The following is a 23,754-nucleotide window of genomic DNA, read 5'->3' as shown; positions in this document are numbered from 1 at the left end:
GCTGGTACGTATAGCATGAGGTGAGTGAGATTTCACCAGGCCCTGTGCTTTCTGAATAATAAAGGCAGGGTACAGGATAAGCGGGGCGAGGGCTGGGGTGGAATAGAGTTAAAGAAGCTGTTTCGTCTGCGGTTGGGGAAAAGGAACTTGTTTCTTTTGTTGTTTTGAGCAGTGAGTATTGTGGGAGAAATGGAAAAAGAGATGGTAGGCAGTGTCAAGAAGAATGGCCCTTGATTAGCAACCAGATGAGTGATGAGAGGGTGTTGTGCATTGTGGCTGACTTGGAGAGACTTGATGTGTGTGTTATGGGTGGATTGGTTGCACTGGACTTGTGTGTATAAGAGGCCACATTGAACATGTGAGAGATGGCTAGGGAATTGGGGCTTAATGATGAACATTGGTTGACTGCTTGGGAGGAAACGTGAGACCTTAGTGAAGAAATCCACACACCTGTATTTTAACCTGCTTTAAGGCTTTACTCAATTATAGTAGGGTTTCTGATTTTTGAAAGGTAATCACTGAAATGAAAAGTCAAAAATAACTTTTGGTTTCTTCTAGACCTTCATGTATCAAGCCAAATGTTGATAATAAATAAAAATCTCGTTTGAAAGCAAAAAAACAAAAAAAGCTAAACAAAGGATGAAAAGAGTATGTATAGATTATGTAGCATTTCCCCCAAAGTACAATAAATGGGGAAAAAAGAAAAGAGGAGAGGCCCAAAGAAGATTGTAAACTGAGTTGAATGGTTATTTCCAGAAAATAATGAATACAATATTGTTTGATTGTCTCTGCTCTTCCATTAATGCATGCTGTGATAGCCAGAATTGGAATAGTAAGGTCTAAGATGCCAAATACAAGCCCTAGGTGGCAGGAGGGGATTTGGGCTTAGGGGTAGGAGGTCAATGCTGGGCAGGTGCATCGAAGTCAAGTTCACACTGATTGTGATGGCCTGACAAACAGCGGGCCCGAGGGAGGAAAGAAGTAAGAGAAAGCACAGATGATACGATAGAAGCTGTGGAATTTGGAGGTGAGAAAGGTAAGAAAGAATAAATCAGCAAGAATGGCTCAGAGGGCCTTTCTTACTCTGGTTTTTTGCCTACTATTTTCATGAAATTACTACGAAAGGGGCGGGCACACAACACAGTATCAGTGGTGCTTCCTGCCCCTCAGCTCTGCCTGCTCTCACCAGCCTCTACCTGCGCTCACCGGCCTCTACCCTGTTGGCACCTATCCACAAGCAAGTTGTGGCTGGGGCCTTTGGAAAGGTAACTGAACTCAGCTGGACAAGGGGCCTGGAGGAAAAGCAGTTTCTATAAAGGGCAGTTCCTGGCACTCTGTACACATCAGCACTTTAAAGAAGGGCTAAGCAAAGCACGCCATAGTCCTGCTGAGGTAAAATTCTAGTTTTTTCTGACTCCTTGCTTCTCTTCTAAATATTCTGTTTCTGATTTAACTCTTGGCTTTTTAAAAAAAAATAATGAATTGTAAAGCTTTGCCTTTCTCTTAATTCTGCCCAATTCCCTATTTTTATGTATCTATCAGAAGGCTTTATTGCAGTGCACAGCACAGAAAAAAAAGATGAGCTCAATCTATGGTGTGTCAGCTATATATCAGGTAATGATCTATCACATTTGGTACTCTAAAGACCAGTTGGTTGTCACAGTTGCCAATCCCTTACCTTTATCCTTCTGACATTTTGAGGCCCAACCTCAAAATTTAAAAAAAAATTGTGTAATAATTTTACATACAAAAATATTATGTGCATGGACTTCCCTCGTGGCGCAGTAGTTAAGAATCTGCCAGCCAATGCAGGGGACATGGGTTCGAGCCCTGGTCTGGGAAGATCCCACCATGCCATGGAGCAACTAAGCTTGTGCGCCACAACTACTGAGCCTTCGCTCTGGAGCCTGCGAGACACAACTGTTGAGCCCGTGTGCCACAACTACTGAAGCTCACGCGCCTAGAGCCTGTGCTCTGCAACAAGAGAAGCCACTGCTCTGAGAAGCCCGCACACCACAATAAAGAGTAGCCCCCACTCACTGCAACTAGAGAAAGCCCGTGTGCAGCAACAGAGACCCGATGCAGAAATAAATAAATAAGTAAATTCATTTAAAAAAAAATTATGTGCAGCATGAATGTAAGTTTTGATGCTTAATAATAAAATGAGTACCTGTGAACTCACTACATAATTTTAAGAATAAGGCACCAGTACCATTATATCAAACTGAGTCCAACTTATCAATATTGTTTTCACAGATCACGCTTTTGCTGTTGTATCTCAAAGTCATCACCAAACCAAAGGGGACCTAGATTTTCTTCTCTTCTATTTTGTAGAAGTTTTATGGATTTGTGTTTTACATTTAGGCCTATAATTAATTTGGAGTTAATTTTTGTGAGAGAGGTAAAGGCTGTGTCTAGATTCTTTTTTTTTTTTTTTTTTGCATGTGGACGTCCAATTGTTCTAGCACCATTTGTTGAAAAGACTATCCTTTCTCCATCGAATTGTCTTTGTTACTTTCTCAAGGATCAGTTGACTATATTTTTGTGGGTCTATTTCTGGACACTCTTTTCTGTTCCACAGGTCAATTTGTCTATTCTTTTACCAGTGTCATACTAACTTGGTCACTATAGCTTTGTAGTAAGTCTTCAAGTTGGGTAGTGTCTTCCAACTTTGTTCTTCAGTTTTATGTTGGCTGTGCTGGGGATTTTTCCTTTCCATATAAAATTTACAATCTCTTTGTTGATATCCACAAAATAACTTGTTGGGATTTTAATTAGTATTGGGTTGAATCTGTAGGTCAAATTGGAGAGAACTGATATCTTAACAATTTTTAGTCTTCCTATCTATGGACATGAAATAGCTTTCCATTTATACAGATCTTTGATTTCTTTCATCAGAGCTTCATAGTTTTCCTCATGTAGATCTCACACATATTTTATTAGGTTTATGCCTAAGTGTTTGCTTTTTGTGGCACTAATGCAAATGGTATTGCTCTGTCTGAAATTAATATAGTAACTCCACTTTGTTTTGGTTAGTATTTGCATGGTATATCTTTCTCCATTCCTTTACTTTTAATCTAGCTGTCTTTATATTTAAAGTGGATTTCTTATAAATAACACAGTTGGCTCCTATTTTCTATTTCACTCTGACAGTTTCTGCTTTCAACTGGTATATTTACACCATTGATATTTAAAGTGATTATTGAAAATAGTTGGATCAATATCTACCGTATTTGTTACTGTTGTCTATTTGTTGCCCCCCCTTTTTTTGTCTTCCACTTTTTTTCTCTCTTCTCTGGTTTTAAGTGAGTATTCTGTAAGATTCTATTTTTCTCCTCTCTTACATATCAATTATACTTTATAAAAAATTTTTAGTTTTTGCCATAGAATTTTCAGTAATCTGAGTCCATTTTCAAGTAGCAGTATTCTGCTTCACATGTAGTACAGGTATCTCCTAACAGTATCTCAACTCCCCTCTTCCATGCCTTATAACATTTCTGTCATTCATTTCACTTATCCATAAGCTATGATCATCTAACATATTGTTGCCGTTGTTATCTTGAACAAACAATATATTATCTGTTAGCTCAGTTATGAGTAAGAAAAATAAAATATTTTACCTTCATTTGTTACTTCTCTAACAAATCCCCTTTCTTTAGGTAGGTCTGAGTTTCTGACCTCTGTCATGTTCCATCTCTCTGAATAACTTGTTTTAACATATCTTGCAAGGCAGTTCTGCTGGAAACAAATCCCCTTAATGTTTATTTTTTCTGAGAAAGTTTTTATTTCTCTTTGATTTTTGAAGGATAATTTCTCTGGATATAGAATTATAGATTGGTCTTTTTTTTTTCTTTTAGCACTTTAAATATTTCACTCCACTCTCATCCTGCTTACGTGGTTTTTCTGAGAAGTCCAATGTAATCCTTATCCTTGCTCCTTTATAGATAAGGTGTCCTCCTCACCCCTAGCTTCTTTCAAGTTTTCTTCTTTGTCTTTGACTTTCTGCAGTTTGAATATGATATGCCTAGGTCTAGACCTTTTATCCTCCTTGGTTTCTGGTGAGCTTCCTGGATCTGTGTTTTGGTGTTTGTCATTACTTTTGGAAAATTCTCAGCCATTATTATGTAAATGTTTTTTTCCTGTTTCATTCTTTCTTTCTTCTCCTTCTGGTATTCCCATTAAGTGCATATTACACCTTTTGTAATTTCCCCACTGTTCTAGGATAGTTTGTTATTTTTTTCATTCTCTTTTCTCTTTGTTTTTCAGTTTAGGAAGTTTCTAGTGACATATCTTCAAGCTTATTGATTCTTTCCTTGGCCATGTCCAACCTACTAATGAGTCCATCAAAGATGGTCTTCATTTCTGTTTCTGTGTTTTTAAGTTCTAGTATTTTCCTTTTGATTCTCTCTTAGAGTGTCCACCTGTCTGCCTACGTTGCCCATCTATTCTTGCAGGAAGTCAGTTTTCTCCATTAGAGCCCTTAGTATCTTAATCACAGTTATTTTAAATTCTCAGTCTCATAGTTCTCAAACCTCTACCATACCTGAGTCCGGTTCTGTTGCTTGCTTTGTCTCCTCACTTTGTTTTTGCCTTTTAGTGTGCCTTGTAATTTCTTTCTTTCTTTCTTTGGCTGCACCTCGCAGCACTCAGGACCTTAGTTCCCCAACCAGGGATCAAACCCAGGCCCCCACAGCAAAAGTGCCAAGTCCTAACCACTGGACCACCAGGGAATTCCCAGCTTTGTAATTTCTGGCTGGAATTCAGACATTATATATTGGGTAAAAGGAACTATGGTAGATAGCCCTTTAGTGTGAGGTTTAAGTTTATCTGGCTAGGAAGTAGGCTGTGTGTACTATTTGCTGTAGCTGTTGTGTCAGTGGCTAAAATTTTCTCTAGCGTCGTTGTTTTGCCTTTCCTGTTGTCTTTGGGTTTTACTAGAAACTCCTTTTTATTTTATTATTATTATTATTTTTTGCGGTACATGGGCCCCTCACTGTTGCGGCCTCTCCCGTTGCGGAGCACAGGCTCCAGACACGCAGGCTCAGCGGCCACGGCTCACGGGCCCAGCCACTCTGCGGCACATGGGATCTTCCCGGACCAGGGCACGAACCCGTATCCCCTGCACTGGCAGGCGGACTCTCAACCACTGCACCACCAGGGAAGCTCTAGAAACTTCTTTTTAAAAAGAGTCTGAGGCTTGCATTTCTTTCCACTGTAGTGCCCTATGATTATACACAGCCCTATTAATGTGGTGGTAAGGTGTGGACAATGGTAAGCGTTCTGTAATCCCATGATTAGATCTCAGTCTTTTATTGCCTCTGGCTGTGACCTTCACAAGCTTCTCAGCTTTTTTTCCCCCCTTAGATGGGACAGGAAGGCTAGAAAGGGCTGGAATTGGGTATTTCCTTTCCCCTACATTGGGAAGACTCTGGCAAAATCCACATGGGGTCGGCTCTGGCAAAATGGTTTTCCTTGAAGACAGGCCTTTATTAAGGAGAACAGAATGGTCTGAGCATATTTCAAAATAGTTACTTGCCCCTCCCCCTACCAGAAACATGAGGGAGATTTTCTCAGATCTTCACCCTGAGGTCCTTCTCCTGATGGCCCACAATGCCTAAAACATTTATTATCTGGCTCTTTACAGAAAAAAAAAAAAAAAAAAATCCAATCCTTGCTCCCCATCTCTGTTTCCCTATTTCCCACCTGGAGGGAAAACTAGTGAAGGTGTGAGGAGTCCTAAGAATGGGTCCTCCGGAGATTCCATTTCTCAAGCTAGTCTACACCCAGACCCCAACAACTAGTCAGTTACCCTTGAGGTTTTCATACCAGTTGCTGGTTCCAGTGGCCGTTTCTGCTCTGGGTAGCTCTGGTTCTCTGGATTTGCCGTTTCTCCAGTTTTCAGGGTGGTAGTTTGTCCTGGACCTCAATTCTCTCATAGCTCTAAGGAGAGTTGTTGATTTTCACATTGTTCAGCTTTTTTCTTTGTTGTGAGGACAGGCGTGACAACTTCCACCCTCCACATGTTGGACCAGAAACTGCTCACCACCTCTTTTTGTACCACCTGTGAGCTAAAGAACAATTTTTACTCTTAAAATGGTTGGGGAAAGTCAAAAGAAGAATATTATTTCATGACAAGTGAAAATAACATGAAAACCAAATTTTAGCATCCATAATTTTTATTGGAACACAGCCACACTCATTTATTTGCTGACTGGTTAAGGCTGCTTTCACGCTACAGAGGCAGAGTTAAGTATATAGTTTTGACAGAGACCTTATGGCCACAATGCCTAAAATATTTATTATCTGGATTTTTTACAGAAAAAAATTATTTTTTCAGTCCCTGCTCCCTCTTTCTTAAAATTTATTTGTATTTTCCATCTCCTTTTCTTTCTGTGCTACATTCTGGGTAATTTTGTCAGATTTACCACACCAGTTTATTATGATCTTTTTAGCTGTATCTAATCTGCTGGTTTAGCCATCATTTTTTTCTTTTCTTCAACAATTTTATTTTTAAATTCTAACATTTTATTTCTATTTCTAATCTGTGCAGCACGTTTTGATCATCTCTTCTTGACCACTCGTTTTGTGTTACCATCTTTTATTTCTTTAAGCATTTCATACATATTTATTTTATATACTGTATCTGATAGTTCCATTATTTGAATTCTTTGAGGTCTAAATCTGATGTTTCCTGCTTCTGCTATTAATGCTGGTTTGTTTCCTTATATATTTGTTGACCTGTGACTGTGATCTGGTATTTGGTAGTTACAGTCTGTGGTCCTACGTTAAGGAGGTCTTGTCCAGAAAGGATATGTGTTTGCTCTGCTGAACGCCAGATGACTCTGACCTGGAGCACTAGTGCCTTCTTCCAATTTCTCTGGTTTAATCTGAGTCTTAGGTTCAGTACTTCACTCTTTCTTTGTTGGCCTAAGACTTTTTTTTCTCAATTCCAGTAACAGTATTAGAAATGAAATTGGTTTCAACCTAAGGTTTACCTGTCTTTCCCATTTACAGGCTCTTCAACCTTTCTTTTCAGCTCAGTTTTCTTTTTTATTCTTCTGGCCCTCAGGAATTCCCTGTAATCTCAGCAATACAATAAAGATTAAAAAGCTTTTTTTTTCTCTGTGCAATCTAGGTTTTTTGTAACAAGAGGGTTTCCTGGCCATCTAATCAGCCGTATTGCCAGAGCTGGAGTCTTATCCAATTCTTTCTTCTTCACTTATAACTAATTTGTCCCCCCAATTGCTGGTTTATCTCCTTCCCAGGACCAGGTAAGGGAATTATTTCCACACTTTCTATTGTCTCCTTTCCTTCATTACACCCCTATGCCTGCCCCTGTCTTTAGCACCCACTTTATTCCCTTGATAGATAACCAAACTTTGAATCAATGGTGATGGTACCTTCTCTTTGATGAAAGGAACAGCCGTTCTTTGGTTTCTTGCCAAGGATAGGATTTAGCTGTAGCTCTTTTCAAGCATCTTGGGTCTTGTTCTGTCTCCTTCCATTTCTAAGCACATACAACCTCTATTCCCATCTCTAACCCATTTAAACATGCTCTCTTTATTGACATGGTTTAATTTTTATTTACTGACGTCATTATTTCAGGTCTCTCCTGTAGAATTTCAGTGTTCTTTCTTGCTCCTTGGTCTCCAGAGTATGGGTTAAAGCTAAATGCTTTTCATCCTTTGTTTATATCACTGCCCACATACTGTTTGTCATTTTTCAATTGATTAGCTACTTCTGCAGCTGTTGCCATCAGTTACAAATGGCTTTAGATGCAGAGACAAGGCAACCAAAAATACTTTGTAAACTGTAAAGCCTTGTACAATGCTAAGGGCTGTTCAAGGATGAGAGAGAGACAGTATAGTTTAGGCTTCACCTGAGGCAACTGCCCCTGAATTTGATGATGCAGAGAAACTGTCTTAAAGGCTTCTAAAGCTGAAAAGTAGCCTGTACAGGAAGAGAAGTCTGAGTCTTTCAAGGCAGAGGCGGAACATCCTATTTAGGAGCTGTTGCCAATTTGATTATTCCTCTGTTTAAACAGAGCAAATCCATTTTTATCAAAGACTGAGGACAAAAGAACCACTGAGAAGTCCTCCAACTTGGCCTTCCAATGGTTTCCATCTCTCCCAATTTGTTACTGTGCACAGAGACACAGAGAATAATGATAGCATCCACCCATGAAACATGGGGATGAGTAGAAATACCATTGCAATGAGAAGCCCGCGCACCGCAATGGTGTTTCTTTTAACTTCTGATTGACTCCTAGCTGATTAATTCTAAGTAGCCAGGGCAGGGGTTCTCATTCTTATCCCAAGGCATGACCTACCATTTAATCTCGTCATTTTCCTTCACGGTATCCGGGTTGTAGTCGAGATTGGATTGAGGCTCCCCAGCTCCCTAGATCCTAGAAAATGAATCTATTGGCTTATTCACATTTGAGTTGTGCCTACCTGGGCAGTCTTCTGCAAAAGCCCTCCTGCATCCTGGATCAGAAGCTTTCCTGCTTTGTAAAGCTCTCCAGCAGAAAGTCTACATCTTCATTTCCATTTCTGCCTCTAACCATCTATCCTTCCAAGTCTTCCAAATGTGGCTTTGGAAGGAAAAATCACTTAAGACCTGGCCCTCAGAACTTACTTCTCCTAACTAAAACTCGTTCCTCTCCCCACTAGACTATAAGCTTCCTCTTGCTAATAGGATCTATGTCTTTTTCCATTTGCACTCCAGCACCTACAACAGTGTCTGGCATATAGTAATCACTTTATGCTCATTCAAAGAGTGACCGAATAAATGAATAACTATTGATATTTCTCTTAATGGACATTAAATGAGTGGAATACAATTAACTTTTTAATAATGGTTTTATTTTCTATTTCAATATTACAGACTGATTTCTAAATTCTCCCCAGAGTAGAGTGAGCCCATTTTAAAACAATACTCAGGTAAGTTTCTGAATTATAAACTGTTTACACATCCTAGTCATATATTCACCTTTTGAAAAGATGCAGCTCTACACAATTGATTCAAATTCATCTTCTCTACATTTTTCAACTGTGTATGGACAATTCTTGTTTTATTTGCTAGCTCCTACCCCCCCCCCCACCACCACCTTCAGTAGTCTACCTGGAAGAAGGGATCCATTTTTGTATCACTTTGTTCAACTTCCATCACTGGCTTGACTATAGAATACCTGCTGACCAAAGGGGCACACCCCTGGATATGAGAGCGGCTATGCTGGATGACAGAAGTCAGGTGCTCCAACTCTGGGAAAACAGGACTCCAAGCAGAACTAAAAATAAAACGCAAAACTGTGAAAAAAAAAAGTCCAGTATAAGGTACAAAATGAGGTGAGAAAGCCTTTGAGCTCATTATATCACTGTGTTGCCTTTTAATTAACATTCTTAAACCTCAGACTCATCTGCTAAATACAAATCATTCATTTAGATATGTATTAGGTGCTTATTATGTGCCAGGCACTATTTTAGGAACTGGGGGCACAACAGTGAGTAATACAAAGTACCTCTCCTCATTGAGCTCACATTCTAGAAGAGGAGCGATAACGTATATAGGATTAGCTAGTGATGCGTGCCGTGAAAAACCACAGAGCACTCACATGAAGCACTTAAAATAGTACCTGGTGTTCCAGTAGCCAAAAAGTGGAAACAACCCAAATGTCTATCAGCTGATGGACAGATAATGGAAATGTGGTATATCCATGCAACGGGATATTATTCAGGCATGAAAAGGAAGGAGGTACTGACACGTGCTTCCACATGAATGAACCTTGAGGACATAATGCTAAGTGAAAAAAAAGCAGAAAGGTCACATATTGTATGATTCCATTTATAGGAAATAACCCAAACAGGCAAATCCATAGGGACAGAAAACGGATTAGTGGTTGTCAGGGGCTGGGACTAGAAGAGGATGGGGCTGGCTGCCTAATGGGTGTGCTGTTTCCTTTTCGGATGATGAAAATGTTCTGGAACCAGAGTGGTGATCATTGCACAACATGGTGCATGTATTAAATGTCACTAATGGTAAATTTTATGCTATGTGTATTTTACCATATTAAAAAAAATAGTACCTGGCATAGTATAAGCATTCAATAAAACATATTTTCTATTTCAAAAATATCTTCAAACAGGAAATTAGCTAGGTAAATAAATTATTAAGTAAAATTTTAATCACTGGAATGCTATGCAGGCTTTGAAGGGAATGAACATGATCTCTAAGTACAAACATGGAAAGATGTCCAAGATGCTATTTAGTGGAAAAAAAAAAAAAGCTAAACATCAACATATATGTATTAAGTTCAATTTATGTTAAAAACTGTATATAAACGCGTGTTTATATATGCCTAGAAAACACCTAGACCAGAAGGATACACACAGGAAAAATGAAAATAGTGGTTACCTCTGGGGTGAATAGACGGGGGCGGGGGGGCAGCAGGGGATGTTTCTTTTTTCTACGTTAACTCTTGTGCATTGATTGTGTGTGTATACGATATACATTTTGAAGTTTTTACATGATGAGCTCTGAGTTAGGAGTGACATGGCAGTCAAAAAAAATCCGAAGTTGTTCACAGGTGGCATTATAAGAAATACAGAATCTAGAACGAGGAAGGTAATTACCAATCTTGAGAAACAGAATCTACTGGCTTCATACTCCTTATGAGGAATAAGACTTGACTTGTCACTTTCTCAGTGTAAAAATCCTCCATACCTGGTAGTGGTTTCTGCCAAGTGATCAGAGACACGGCAAGTCCTTCTGCTTCCCGGAGTGGCAGGCATAACACAGGTGCTCAAAAAATTTTCTGCTTAATGTTCCCCAAATCCCAACTAAATGGTAAGACATATGATGTTGTGAGTTTTTGTTCAAACGTTCCCCTTAACTTGCTAAGCGTGTCTTTAAAAATAAAATTAATGTAGGAGCATAAGACAATAGTAAGAAAAATCCATCCACAAGTCTAAGCTCTTTAAAAAAAATCATTTTATTGATCCTTTACCATACAAAATTTATTCAAATTACACCCATTTGAAGTGGTAAGATCACAGCTAGAGAACAGGTTACCCTGTAACAAATCTATTTACAAAATCCATCATAAAAGCTTTTTTTTTTTTTTTACATTATATTACATATTTTCTTCTTTTAACTAGCATACAACACAAAGCTAAACTGATTAGTAGTTTGCCTGCTCCCAATTTTGGGAGAAATACTTACTTTTGACAAAATTACGTACCCCATAGGAAAAGAAATTCCCACAATCTGACAGTTGCCACCCGACTCACTCTGCAAGGCATCTTCCTTCAAATCCCTCCTCTTGTACACACGAGTTGTCATGCACACGCTGAGTTCTTACTTTTCTTTTTCCTGAAAGCTGAAGCTTTAAATACTGCAATTGTATTTACAGATCTACACTTACAACAGAAATGAACACAAGCACGCAACAACAACAACAACAAAAACAAAACAACACTCTTAAAAAATTACAAACCAGCTAGAAAATATTCTGGCAGTGTTTACAAATTAATTGCTATTTTTGTACAAAATTGCTAGATAATGAAAATATGAGTAGGCTGCGTATCAACTTAAATAAAGCGATTGCTACGCACAGATCTGTACATATAAACACACACCTAACACTGTTTGACAGCTCATGTGTTGCTCTTTATACAGTTTACTTTCTAAGGCTCACGCAGTCATAATACGCACACGTGTAACTTTTAGCCATTTCATGTGTGAGCTTTAATAGCAGCAACTCAATGGTACCAGGAAACCTGCATACTCAGTACTTAAAGTAACGCAAATACTGTAGTACTAACCCACTTTGTGTGCCAGATACTATGCAAAAAATAAAATGACTAATAATGCAAACAGAATACAGTATGGACGTCTAATTAATGTACACCAGTTAAGCCCATTAACTGGGAAAACCTTATGCATGAAGGAACTTGTAAGACTTATTAGGATTCCTTTCATTTTTAAAACAATAAATACGGCATCATGTTACGAAAAGGTTTAACGAGAAATTCAACCAAACACACAAACACCTAGTCAGGTGAGCTCAGTCTTTAGACTTTGGGAAAAAATCAGCTTTTGTGCGGCTGGCAAAGAGAATTACACAAAGCTGGAAGCGGAGGCAGCTAACCAGATGAGATAAATATGGGGAATGGGGAAAAGCTTGGCATAAATGGTTTCCCATACAGGAAAACACCCCACAGTGCATTTCCAGTAGGCACTTGACACAAAGCTCCCCCTTCCCCCCCCCCACCCCCCCAATGCTTCATCTCGGACCAAGTCCAGTGTGTGTATGAGGGGACGACGGGGGTGGGGATGGAGGCAGAAGAAAAGGGAGGATGATCTGCACCTTTGTTTTTCTTCTCAAACATACACCCATGCATACCTACACAAATAGTTTAAAGTGCTGGTGTCATTGTTTTGACCCGACCACCACTTTGCATATTGTGGAAATCTACCTAGACTAACCCGGCTAGGGCTTTCGCGGTTTTGTTTTGTGTTTTTCCTAAGGGATATATTTGCCATTCAATTGAACACGTGAATCGAGTGCCTTACTATGTGCCTACCGCTGTGTTGGGCACATAGCATTTCAATTTAACTGTTCTTTGTGTTGAGGTTTGTTTTTTAGATGACTCCCTCATTCCCACAGTCTTTAGCATCCAAGGAATGGATGTGAGGTACTCTGCCACATTCCCAGCGGGAGAGGGCCATCTCCCCCTGGCCAATGGGAAAGCCATTCTTGGACAGAACTGGTAGGATTTGCAGCTGTCACGAAGCCTCCAACTTGGGACACCATTCCTGAAGAGTTAAGGGGAAGATGCCCTGGCATCCCGTCCTGCTTTTTCTACATCCCTGACTTCCCTTGGTCCAGCTCACTCCTTCGTAGCGGGAGGGGAATGGGAGCTGTTCTCACCAGCGGAAGTAAAGGCCACTGATAGAACCCTACTCACAACGGGGGATGTCTTTCTCCCCAGAGGCCTCTCCATCTGACCCCATCCTGAGAAGTGGTCTCCCTGAGTGCAGTATAAGAGAGCCCTTTCCCCGGTCACGGGGGCCCGGGAAGCCCAAGGACGGAGGGATCCACACCTGCTGCTCCTTGGGGCTGCTGTGTCATCTGACCTGGTTCTCCTTCCAGATGGGCCGCCCCTGTCAGCGAGCTCCACTGGCTCCAAGCGCCCCCTCCTGGGAAAGGAAGCAAGATGGGGCAAAGCTTCTTGCAGAGGCTGTTAAACCTTAGATCACACACGTTTAGATGCTCTGATCAATAGAGGTTCTCTACCTCTGCTTAAATAATTTGAATTAGCAAAAACTGCTTCAAAGTAAACAATTAAATTGAAATGGTGATGGGTGCCACAGGAATGCTTAAATGGCAGCTTAAAAAAAAAAATCTAAAATAATCCACAAAGAACTCCAAAGTAGGCATTTGCTACAAATCAACTTCAAACTTACGAATACATTGGGGGCAGGGGAGTGGAAGTGGTTTATGGAGACAGGAAAAATCCACAACAGCTCAGAGGGGCAGAACTCAACTATTCTTCTGTATCTGCGACAAATACTTGAAAACAGTTTCTTCATCTGAAAGGCTGTGGAGGATCTCTTGACCTCCTAGTGGGACATGCGGTCCATAGCTTAAACTGAATTATGACAGTAATTTAAATATTCCTAAGAAGAGCTGAAGAAATCCATTTCATACTTTTGCATGACTTCAAGTTTACAGTTCCTGCAGTTCCATTCCAAATTAGCAGACCCCAAAGACATGCATTCTGCGAAGAAGGCACGGCTTGAAATGCTATTAAGGAAGATTGCTGTTTGCGAGTGGGCCAGGTGGCCAGACCCCAGTCTACAGCCCATCCGTCAGGCACAGCAAGCCAGTCCAGGAGGGAGGGAGGAAAAGGACGGGTGAGAGACACCTGATTGCACATTTTCTCACTTGCTGACTCATCCAGGAGATTTTGGAGCCTGGGGCGAGGCAGGGCTTTCCCAAGGGCGCCTGCAACTGTGCGTTTAGACATTTTTTTTCTTTTTTTTTAATTCATTAAAATGTCAGCTTTGTTCTGAAGTTTGTAGTTTACTTCATGATACTATCTTGGAGGAAGAAGGTAGGAAGGGACAACACTGCATGACAGATGTTCGGTTTCATAATAAAAAAATATGGGTTTATAAGGGAAGTCCACACAAAGCATAATCAGCTACACATGAAGTCTTCCACCAGCGGGAGCTTTTCCAGATCGTAAGCATCAAAGAGATCGCTGATGCCTTCCTCCTCCCCAAGGCTTAGGAGATAGTCTTCTTGGAGCAGGGGGGGCAGTAAGTTCACAAATGGTCCTTCTAGGTTGGAAGGAATTTGGTCCTCAGTCTGCTGTAAAAGGTTGGCTGGGGAGGCCAAAGGAGAAAGGTTTGCCATAGAAATTGAGCAATCACTATGTCCTGAGTTGGTTGAAGCCAAGTCTGAAAGGAAAAAGTTGGTGGAAACAAGAAAATAAGTTAGGCAACAATCAAATTAATTTAGGAGAAGTATGTACGTGTTGCTGTTATGAAAGCCTGCACACTCTTTGCTAAGGACAATTAGATGACATTACAGTATAGATCACCTCATGCTAACAGGCTCTGTGAGCAGTGACTCTGGTAAGCCTTTCTGTGTTCTTGTCTACTCACTCATCTTTTAAAATACCGACGGTTAGCAAACAAGAATACACGTAGCTTCAAAGATTAGAGGCTAACAAGCTAAAAACTGTCCTGCTATCAGTTAGTCATTCTGTAAAGAAAAACAAAAGAAAACAAAACCTACAGACTGAAAAGTTGGCTCCTTAGTAGAGATCACCGATTTTAACTTAGTCTTTTTTTGAACAACTAGCTTATTAAAGATACTTCTAAAAATACAAATAAAAAGACACATCCACTTTGAAGTTCTAGGGTGGGAAAAAAAAAAGTGGTCTTTTGTTTTACCGTCTGAGGTAGCATTTTTTTCTCCCCCTCAATATTAAGTCAGACCTGATCACTTAAATCATTCCTATTCTTGCTCCTATATCGGGAGGTAGCAGAAGAAAATTAAATGCGTATCTCCAATCTGAAAAAAACGAAAAGACTGCAAAAAAGCTTCCCTCGCTGTGTGGACAGTGGAGGGATGCATTAGATTTATTTTCCTGGGGTTTCCCTCCCTTATTCTCTCCCCATCACATGGCGGGGGAAATTAGGATAAAACTTCTTTGGCAAAAGGCTCTTCTCTCCTAACTTTTTTCAGTTCCCTCTCCAATGATCTCTGCGGTATCACTCAGAGGTGTGCGGCCAAGTGTCGCTGGTGATTCACCCAGACAGCTTCCAGCTCCACTCCTCACTTCCGCTGGTTTTCCAAAACACTGTAAAGAAATGGTTTCTGCTGACGGCAAAAGCCTGTAGGGGCTCCATTAAGTGGGTGGAGGAGCCATTTGCCCTGAAGAAGATCATTATTTTCTTCTGCAAACTATTCAGAATGACTTTTTTAAAAAAAAATGTTACCTTAATAACATTAATAACAGAAATTTTTGTTTCTTGCCTAGACTTGTGATTCTGATACAGGATCCTTCTAGCCACATTTCATTTTTAACATAGTTTCCAAATGACAAAAGTGGAATTTTTACCTTTGGAAGTGGGTTTAGAGATATTCCCATTGTGGTCTTGGTTGTTCGTTTTCATTGGACTGTGTGTTTCAGTCTCTTCTGGACACAAATAAACCTCAATGGGTCCTTGGGTACTTGCCAAATGTATTTGTAGGCTCTATGAACAGAAGAAGTGAGATAAGTTCAAACAGAAAGTTCTTTTGGAAATGAGAGCTATAGTAATCTTCATCAAAAAATGGAAAGTAAGGGTAATTTTCATTGTTCCTTTTGTTTCTCTACTGGTAGTCCACCTCAATCAATGACTGTCATCCTCTAGAGCAGGGGTCCGCAAACTGCAGCCCGAGGGTCAATCCTGTCCACTAACTGGCTTTGCAAATAAAGTTTTATTGGCAGAGTCATGCCCATTCCCATTGTTTGTGTGTAGCCTCTGGCTGATTTTTTTTTTCTTTTCTTTTCTTTTTTTTCATGCTATGATGGCAGAGCTGGGCAGTTGAATAGTCCCAACAGACTGTAGGGCTCACACAGCCAAAAACATTTACTGTCTGGCTCTTTAAAGAAAAAGTTTGCTGACCCTTGCCAAGAGGAGGTGAATTTAAAAAATATATATATATTCCTTTTATGCAAACTGTTAGAAGGTCTTTTAAGTGTTCCAAATACAGTATTCCCATGTTATTATTCCTTAACAGTAGGGTTTTTTTTTATGTTGAACTTTAATAGCCACTGGAGGAATAGTACTCTTAAGTGCTAGGAACTGAGTTTAATGAGAGAATGCAGCACACTAATATTTAAAATTCTTCTTTATCTAGGTCATAGAGCTATTATTATCATTTAAGGTGAGAACTCTACCCTAGATGGGAGCTTGCAAATTTCATTCTCTTTTTATTTTCTACACATTCTTTTACTACATTTCTGTATCTTTTACAGTCTAGGTCTATGTTATCAAAGTATATCTGAAAGCAATCACAAAACTATGCTCCTTATTTTCTTACAATATTCTAGTCTATCAATTAACCCGAAGTCCCATTTGATTTCTTAAAAGTAAATGTTTTATAAATGATAAATTCTTAAAATGTCCTAAGATAAGTTAGGGAACTACTTTAAAACATTTATATCTCTGTCCACGGTGGGGACCACATCCAGAGTAATCCACGTAAAATTCCCCACCGGTTCAAATGGATCAGAACTACCATATAACAAATTATGAGAAAGAGAAAATACAAGAGGGACAGGGCCCCATATACCACTTTGAGTTGAATGCCCTGCTATGTTAAAATTAGAATTTTTGGACACTCAATACATATCAAACTGTTGAAATGTTTTTAAAGTTAGGATTAAGTACAACAGATGGGGAAGAACTATGAAGCTTTTAGGAGAATACACTTTAACCAGGAGTCAATGATTCTTTAACACCAGGCATTCCCAAAAGATCTGTACAGATGAACGAAGACGTTATCTCCTTACCTCTATCGGGTCAGGCACTTCAAGTCTTGTTTCTGGAGGGGCTTTCACAACTATAACAGTTTGGTCTTTAAGGCCACTAATTTTTCGAATATCTTGATATGTAACATAAGCTAACGTAATGAGCGTTAAGGAAATCTTCCAACTAATCGTCTCGGATGTAACCATTATGAAGATAACAAAATAGATGCATGGAAAGATTTTTAAGTATTTTATTTCTTAGAAGAATATATCTGTCTCTCCTTCTAGATCTTTAAATATATGGGATCTTCCATGAATCTTCTTCTCTGGTTGTTATTCTAAACAACGAAAGAAGTGTCTAGCTCTTTTTCTTTCCATTTCTAAGTTCATGGCTACTTAAGATATTAACATAAACACAGAAACAGAATAGTTAAAATAAACTCTTGAAAGAAAACTGAAACCCAATTTCGTCAGGATTTTCAAACCAGGTTCCTCTGCAGCACAGGTATTGCATGAACTCCAGTGAAGTACTCTGTCACTCAAATTGAATGATGGCAGATCCCAATTCACAGAAAAAATTTAAGCCCTATTAACCCTAATTTTGTTGAAACACCGGTAACTTCTATCTGCTACTTGATTATTAAAAAGTGTCAGCAGCCACCCAAATGAATGAATGAAATCTATGTATCAGTGGAAGAACTCCGAGTACTGCTCAGGCAGAGAGCTTGTTTTCTTAAGTGTACCTGGGCTGGTTGTGATTATATATTGCCTACTGATAAGAGTATCATTACTTCTCTGTTAGAAAGATTACCCTCTGTATGATATTATTAACTACAACATTTCAGTGTTCACAAGGAGGAAAGCAGCTTCCAGATGATCTGCAACCTAAATGATTTAGGAAAAGAGAGTAAAATAATATTTCAGTACTCTTGGTAGTTACTTCCGAGCACTGAACAATTCTTTAAAGTGCCCTGACAGTTAAACCTAAGAGGATATTACGAAAGAACAAGGTACTTATTTTATGATAAAGTATTCATGCTAGCTTGCTTAGAGAGACAGGCTTTGACTTGGTACTACAAGAGAATAGGTTGCATAGCTTTCTTTTATAAGGGGCACGGAGTACCATAATTAACATACAATGTCTTTAGCCAGTTGCTTTTCATATTAACTTACAAAAAATGCCTAGGATAAAACAGCAAATCACAACCCAACAAAGGCATTTCCGGAGGTAATATAATGTAGTGAATAGAGTCTGTAATCTAACATGTTAAATACAGAAATAGGACTTAGAAAGCCTAGAGGAAATGATGTCCCTGAGATTAGTAGCTTTTTATTAGAAATTGAAGGAAGCTATGAACCTGCTGTCCAGAAAAAAGCACATTCACCCCAAATCTGCATGTACATTTAGGGGCAGCTATCACAGACTAGCATCTTTAAGTCTCAGTAGTTCAGACAACAGCTATTTCAGTGTTGAGCTTGACAGGACAGCTCACGCAGGATTCTGGGTTTTAGGTCATCATCTGTTTCATCAAGGAAGCCAATTGCTGTCTTTACAGAAGACCTGACAGTTACGAATTTTTACTGAGAACAGTGGGGAAACTGATAACTAGGTACTTACTCCACAGCCCACTGTCAAAAAGCTATTCGACAACCACTTATTAAAATAAAACCTCATCTACAATTACCCAACGTGCCGCAGGAAGGAAAATTTCAACACATTTGTGAGCAAGCTGTACCAAATTCGGAACTGGATGGCAAACGGAAATAAATTGTGCAAACATAGTCTCTAATCTCACAGACTTAGAAGTGCTTCCATCGGGGCTCCCTCCTGAATTTGCTTCTTGGGTTAGCAGCCCCCTGCAAGGAAGCTTTCGTTTTCTGCAACAAAGGCACCAGAGAAAGCTAACGTAGGTGACAAGGCTGTAAGCTGCCCATCACATGGAACAGCCACGTCTCCTCCCCGAAGGGGCTCCTGAGTAAACAATGTAGGAAGCAGCCCAACGAAAGCTACTCTCATTTCTTCCAGTGTAAGCCCACTCTGGCCACCACGGGGAGGGGGGAGGGGGCGGTGCCCAATCAGCACGCCTCTTCCCCAGCTCACCAAGCAGCAGCTGACAAGGTTAATCCTTTGGCCAACAGGAAATGAACAATCAGAGTTTCCAAAAAAACCGCTTAAATTGGAAAATAAATGTCCCCACAACTCCAAGGGAAAGCCTACTAGAGATGAGACACTAGAAGAAACCAGGCAGGTCACATTTTATTTTCTGTCTAACGAAGATAAATGGGGAACTAAAATCAGAGATGAGATTATTTAAAATACTGGTTTTGTTTCCTACTAATAAGTGAGAAAATTGCAAAATCTTCTCGTCAGCATGATGAAGTAATCTCTCTCCTCTATGGTCTGAAGTGAGGTGATGAACAGTAAGTTCTCCTCAGGTGGTCAACAGACTGTCAGCCAGTTAAGAACAAGAGTTGGCTTTTTATATTTTTACTTCCAAGGACTAATGTTTGTGGATGAATGGATAAGCTGAGATTTCTTAGGCCTTGAGGTGTTTCTGAAATCAGTTTTTGGTGCTGTGATTCAGCATAATGTGCTTTAAAAATTATAGAATGATCCTTCTATACTCTTTCAATTCCTTCAACTATAGTTCAATTACAGATTCAACAAACTCCAGTTGCCCCCAATATCTGATGAAAAGCAAACAGAATATGAGAACCCCAACAGTGACAGCTAACACCCACCTAAAACCTGGGAAGCCCAAGATGAATCTGCTGTTATCATTAATACTGACACCTTACATATCTCATTAATAGTGTTGCCTGGGCTTCCCTGGTGGTGCAGTGGTTGAGAGTCCGCCTGCCGATGCAGGGGACGTGGGTTCGTGCCCCGGTCCAAGAAGATCCCACATGCCGCGGAGCGGCTGGGCCCGTGAGCCATGGCCGCTGAGCCTGCGCGTCCGGAGCCTGTGCTCCGCAATGGGAGAGGCCGCAACAGTGAGAGGCCCGCGTACCGCAAAAAAAAAAAAAAAAAAAAAAGAGATATGATAGGATGCAGTCTAATGACTATCATTCCATAAATACCGAACAGACACCTACACACACACACGCTTACTTGTATGAAACGAGTAAAATTCTACCTTGTACATAAAAGTCAGATCATCAACTCTGGAAATAGTCTAGAAGGCAGTAACCCCCGCCAAACAGGTGGCACAAAGGATATCTTTGATTCTCTGAATCCTCGGTTAACAGTTTGAGGTCCAGGGTGCAGCTTTGGATCAGTTCATCTAATTTCTTCTCTTCCTGACTGAGCTCGGTCACTTCTTTAGACAGGCCTTGACACTGGGCCAGCATGCCCCCGTCCTCAGACAGACTGCAGCCCCTGGAAACCCAAACACAGACTCTGCATGGCTGCTCGACAGGCCAAAGGGGAGAGGGCGAAAGGGAGGGCTGGGAGAAACGGTCCTTTGGGTAAATGTCCCCTCTTGATGCAGGAGGTCACACTGTTTGTTAGCCAAGTGTTAAAATTAGAATGTTTATACATATTTTTCCGTACATAAAGTCCTTCACTTTTCACACCATAGAAATTAAGTGAAAAAACACTGCTATTTTCAGGTTTCTTTCCTCCAGAGGAGGCTGTTTCTTCAGAAGGCTCAAATTCAAAGGGCCAAAGGAGGCGGCTCCTTCCTGCCACATGCCTCCCAGTGGGGGGGAAAAGAAACAGGGGAAAAAGGATAGAAAGACATAGCAAGATAGAAAAATTTGAAGAAAAAGATGGAATGGTTCAAAATTCAACCAAACGTCATCCAAAAAAAAAGCATGAAAGACCTAGGTAATTTCTGAGGGTCTTATACCAACAACTAAAAAGGAAAAGGAGGTGAAGAAACAGGTATATGTGCTGGACGCAAGAACAAAACCCAGTTCCCAACAGGTTTGTCTCAACCACAGGCTAAAATGGGTCACTGAAATGTCATAAAATTCCAAAAAAGTACATGTTCATTTTATCATGTCTGAAGTAATGTTTTTTTCAAAGCCAACCCATAACAGATTTATTCCCTCCAATAATGCTTTCATAGTTCCTTCTGATATACTGGGTGTTCAGATGCTCTGTCCATAATTCACAAATGACATTATCATACATTTAATCATACATGTGGGTGTGTAGATGACAAGTATTATCATCCCGGTTTTCCAGAAGGAACCTTGATTTAATTTACACAGAAAGTGAGTTAATCGGCAATGAGAACCATCAATAAAGATACCTGACAACTGTGCGTACACATACATGTGTTGATACACAGCCACAGATAGTTTCTCAACTCCTATTAGAGACAAGCCACAGACCTGTGTAAGCATCTATTAGATTACACATGTGAGCACACACGCAGATATCACGGTGACAGATGACAGCGTTTTACTTTACAGATGCAGGGCTCCATTTAATCCCAGGATCCCCTTGCTTGAGGCTAACTGAATATAAACCCTTTTATCTCTGACAGCATCTAAACAGAAGGTCTCTTTGTAAAGAGACTTTGAACTTCTGGCTAAGGAGTTGAGGAGGGAAGAGAGAAGGAGAGAGAAGTAGGAGAGAAAAGGAATGAAGTGTGGACATGGGCGTGAAAGTTGGGCCTGGGAGAAACCCCTCTGCAGTTTGCAAGGACCCCAGAGCCAGTGAATTGCGGGCCCCGTGACTCATACTCACATCCACTGCACGTTGTTTTTAGACTTCTTCTTAATGAGGTGGATGCCTTCCAGTACGTTGGTGATGTCATAAATCCTTCTCTTTTGCACCTTCAGCACCTCTGCTGCCTTGTTCAAATCCAAGACCCCATCAGGTGATTGGCTCAGTAGCTGAATGAACTTCTTGGTGAGCAGACCAAGTGATGTATCATACCGTGTTTTTTCTGAGGGAGATTTTGGAGCTTAAAGAAAAACAAAAGCCAAGCGGGTGGGGGGATAGGGGCAAAGGTAAAGAAATGAAGGGTTTCTTTGCAGTCAAGCAAGCCCCCATTCCCCCAGCAGCCCAGGTATTAGTGTTGGAAGTAAAGCTGTTGTCGCTGATGTTTGTGGCGAGTTATAGAAAGCTATGAAATTGCTTTATTAGGAAAGGAAGGGACAGTAAAAACTCCTGTTTGATTAAAGCATTTTACTGTGCATTTCTCAGTAGTTTCTACTTTGGCTTACCCTACTCCCTGGGGTCTAGTGAAGTATCTCACACATAGTAGGTGCTCAAAAACAACTGTTGAATGAATGAAAAAGTGCTGTAGCCTCACGGGATCAGCACACGTGGAGCCTAACTTGATGGGGTCCGGCTATGAATCTCGCCAGCGTTTGACGATGGGACCCAGACAGACCCATCCTAACTGCCCTTTCAGACTCCAGTGTCTCTGTGTGTATATAACTTGTTCACCAACTTTTCAAATAATGTAGATGAAGAATACCTGGAAAGGTCGTTCAGTCCAGTCTCCCCATCCCTCTGGAATGAACTGTCCTCATTTAATATTGCATTTATTCTCTTATAGGTGCACAGGTCAAGGGTTTAACTGAGTACGACACACAATTTGTGGATTGCCTAATTCATACACTACGGGATAGGAGAGGACAAAGTCTAAATTAATTTAGCCTTTGCATTAAATGCCAAAGATGTAAAGGACTATTTAGCTATTTCCAACCTACTTTTCTCTCTCCCAAAAGAAAGAACGATTGTGCTTGATGGAAATGGAAACTAGCTGCAATTTACTGGTCTCAATCAATCCTTACGCTGCCACACGCTGAACTCGAGATTTAGGCTGGCACAGACATCACCTACACCCAGCTAGCCCTGGTCCCTGAAGTAAGGTCCATGAAGGAAAGTTAAAGTTAGATTTGACTATGGAACAGTGCCAAAGAGCTTGTATCCTGAGTTGAAAAATGAAACTGCACACATCAAAAGAGGCCTCCCCTGCAGTCAGTATTCAGGTATCGGAGGGACTCTGTAAACCTCTCACTGGGTGTCTGCAGACATCATATTTATTTTTTGGATAGGCACAGGCAGAAATGAAAAAGAACCAAACATGCCAAAATTATCGACACCTTGCCATCCCTTCAGCCACAAGCTCTGAAAGTTGGGAGGCTCACACCCAAGACAGGAAGAGATCACGGAATCCTTACTTTTTGGACTATCTGGACTTCGGAGCGCAGCTCTTCCTTTGCCCTTGGGGGTTTTTAAACCATCTGAGAGGTACTGCTGACCGCTTTCTCCTAGCTCCAGCCTGCGCTTTGCCTGGAATAAGAGAGGACAGTTGTTGGTCGCTGGTCATGTGGACGATCACAAGTGAAGCCGAACGCCACAGGCTCGCGCCAGCCCCCGCCGGCCCCCTCCATTTCACTCAGGGGCTCGGTTCCCTCCAGCCGGGGCTCCGGCTCCGGAGGCGGAGCTCTCGCCACCTGGGCTCAGATGGACAAATCCAACCATCCTTCAGGGTTGGGCTCTGGGGTCACTTTGTTCATTTACTCATTGATTCAACAGACGTGCCAGGCATGGGGCTGCAGACTAAGAATACCGCAGGCATCACGGGACTTAAATTCACGTTTCCCCAGCAAACCTCTGGTTCTGCCTCCATCTCTGACCTGGGTTGAATCCCCTTCCTTGTGCTCCCCAAACACTCTGTGTTTATGGGTATCGTAACACTTGCTGGATGTAAGAGTTATTTTACTTATCTGTTTCTCATTTCCTTTAAGGCAG

General features: G+C 40.7%; 1 protein-coding gene across 3 annotated transcripts in view; it reads right to left on the bottom strand.

The window, feature by feature from the left end:
• Positions 1-10,972: 10,972 nt before the first annotated feature.
• The window catches only part of E2F3 (E2F transcription factor 3), an 80,745-nt gene continuing 67,963 nt past the window's right edge, over positions 10,973-23,754 (bottom strand). For 2 of the 3 annotated variants that reach the window (XM_067752101.1, XM_067752102.1), the window contains exons 2-7: positions 23,181-23,292; positions 21,733-21,934; positions 20,254-20,412; positions 17,076-17,190; positions 15,636-15,771; positions 10,973-14,466 (exon numbers count right to left, since the gene is read on the bottom strand). In XM_067752101.1, the coding sequence (XP_067608202.1) occupies positions 14,204-14,466; positions 15,636-15,771; positions 17,076-17,190; positions 20,254-20,412; positions 21,733-21,934; positions 23,181-23,292 (987 nt within the window). In that variant the 3' untranslated portion in view covers positions 10,973-14,203. Of the gene's footprint in view, positions 14,467-15,635; positions 15,772-17,075; positions 17,191-20,253; positions 20,413-21,732; positions 21,953-23,180; positions 23,293-23,754 lie in introns of all 3 variants that reach the window. The other variant, XM_067752100.1, reaches the window with a different exon arrangement.

The sequence above is a fragment of the Pseudorca crassidens genome, chromosome 10, assembly GCF_039906515.1.
Source record: "Pseudorca crassidens isolate mPseCra1 chromosome 10, mPseCra1.hap1, whole genome shotgun sequence".
NCBI lineage: Eukaryota > Metazoa > Chordata > Mammalia > Artiodactyla > Delphinidae > Pseudorca > Pseudorca crassidens.
This window is presented reverse-complemented; position numbering and strand designations above follow the sequence as displayed.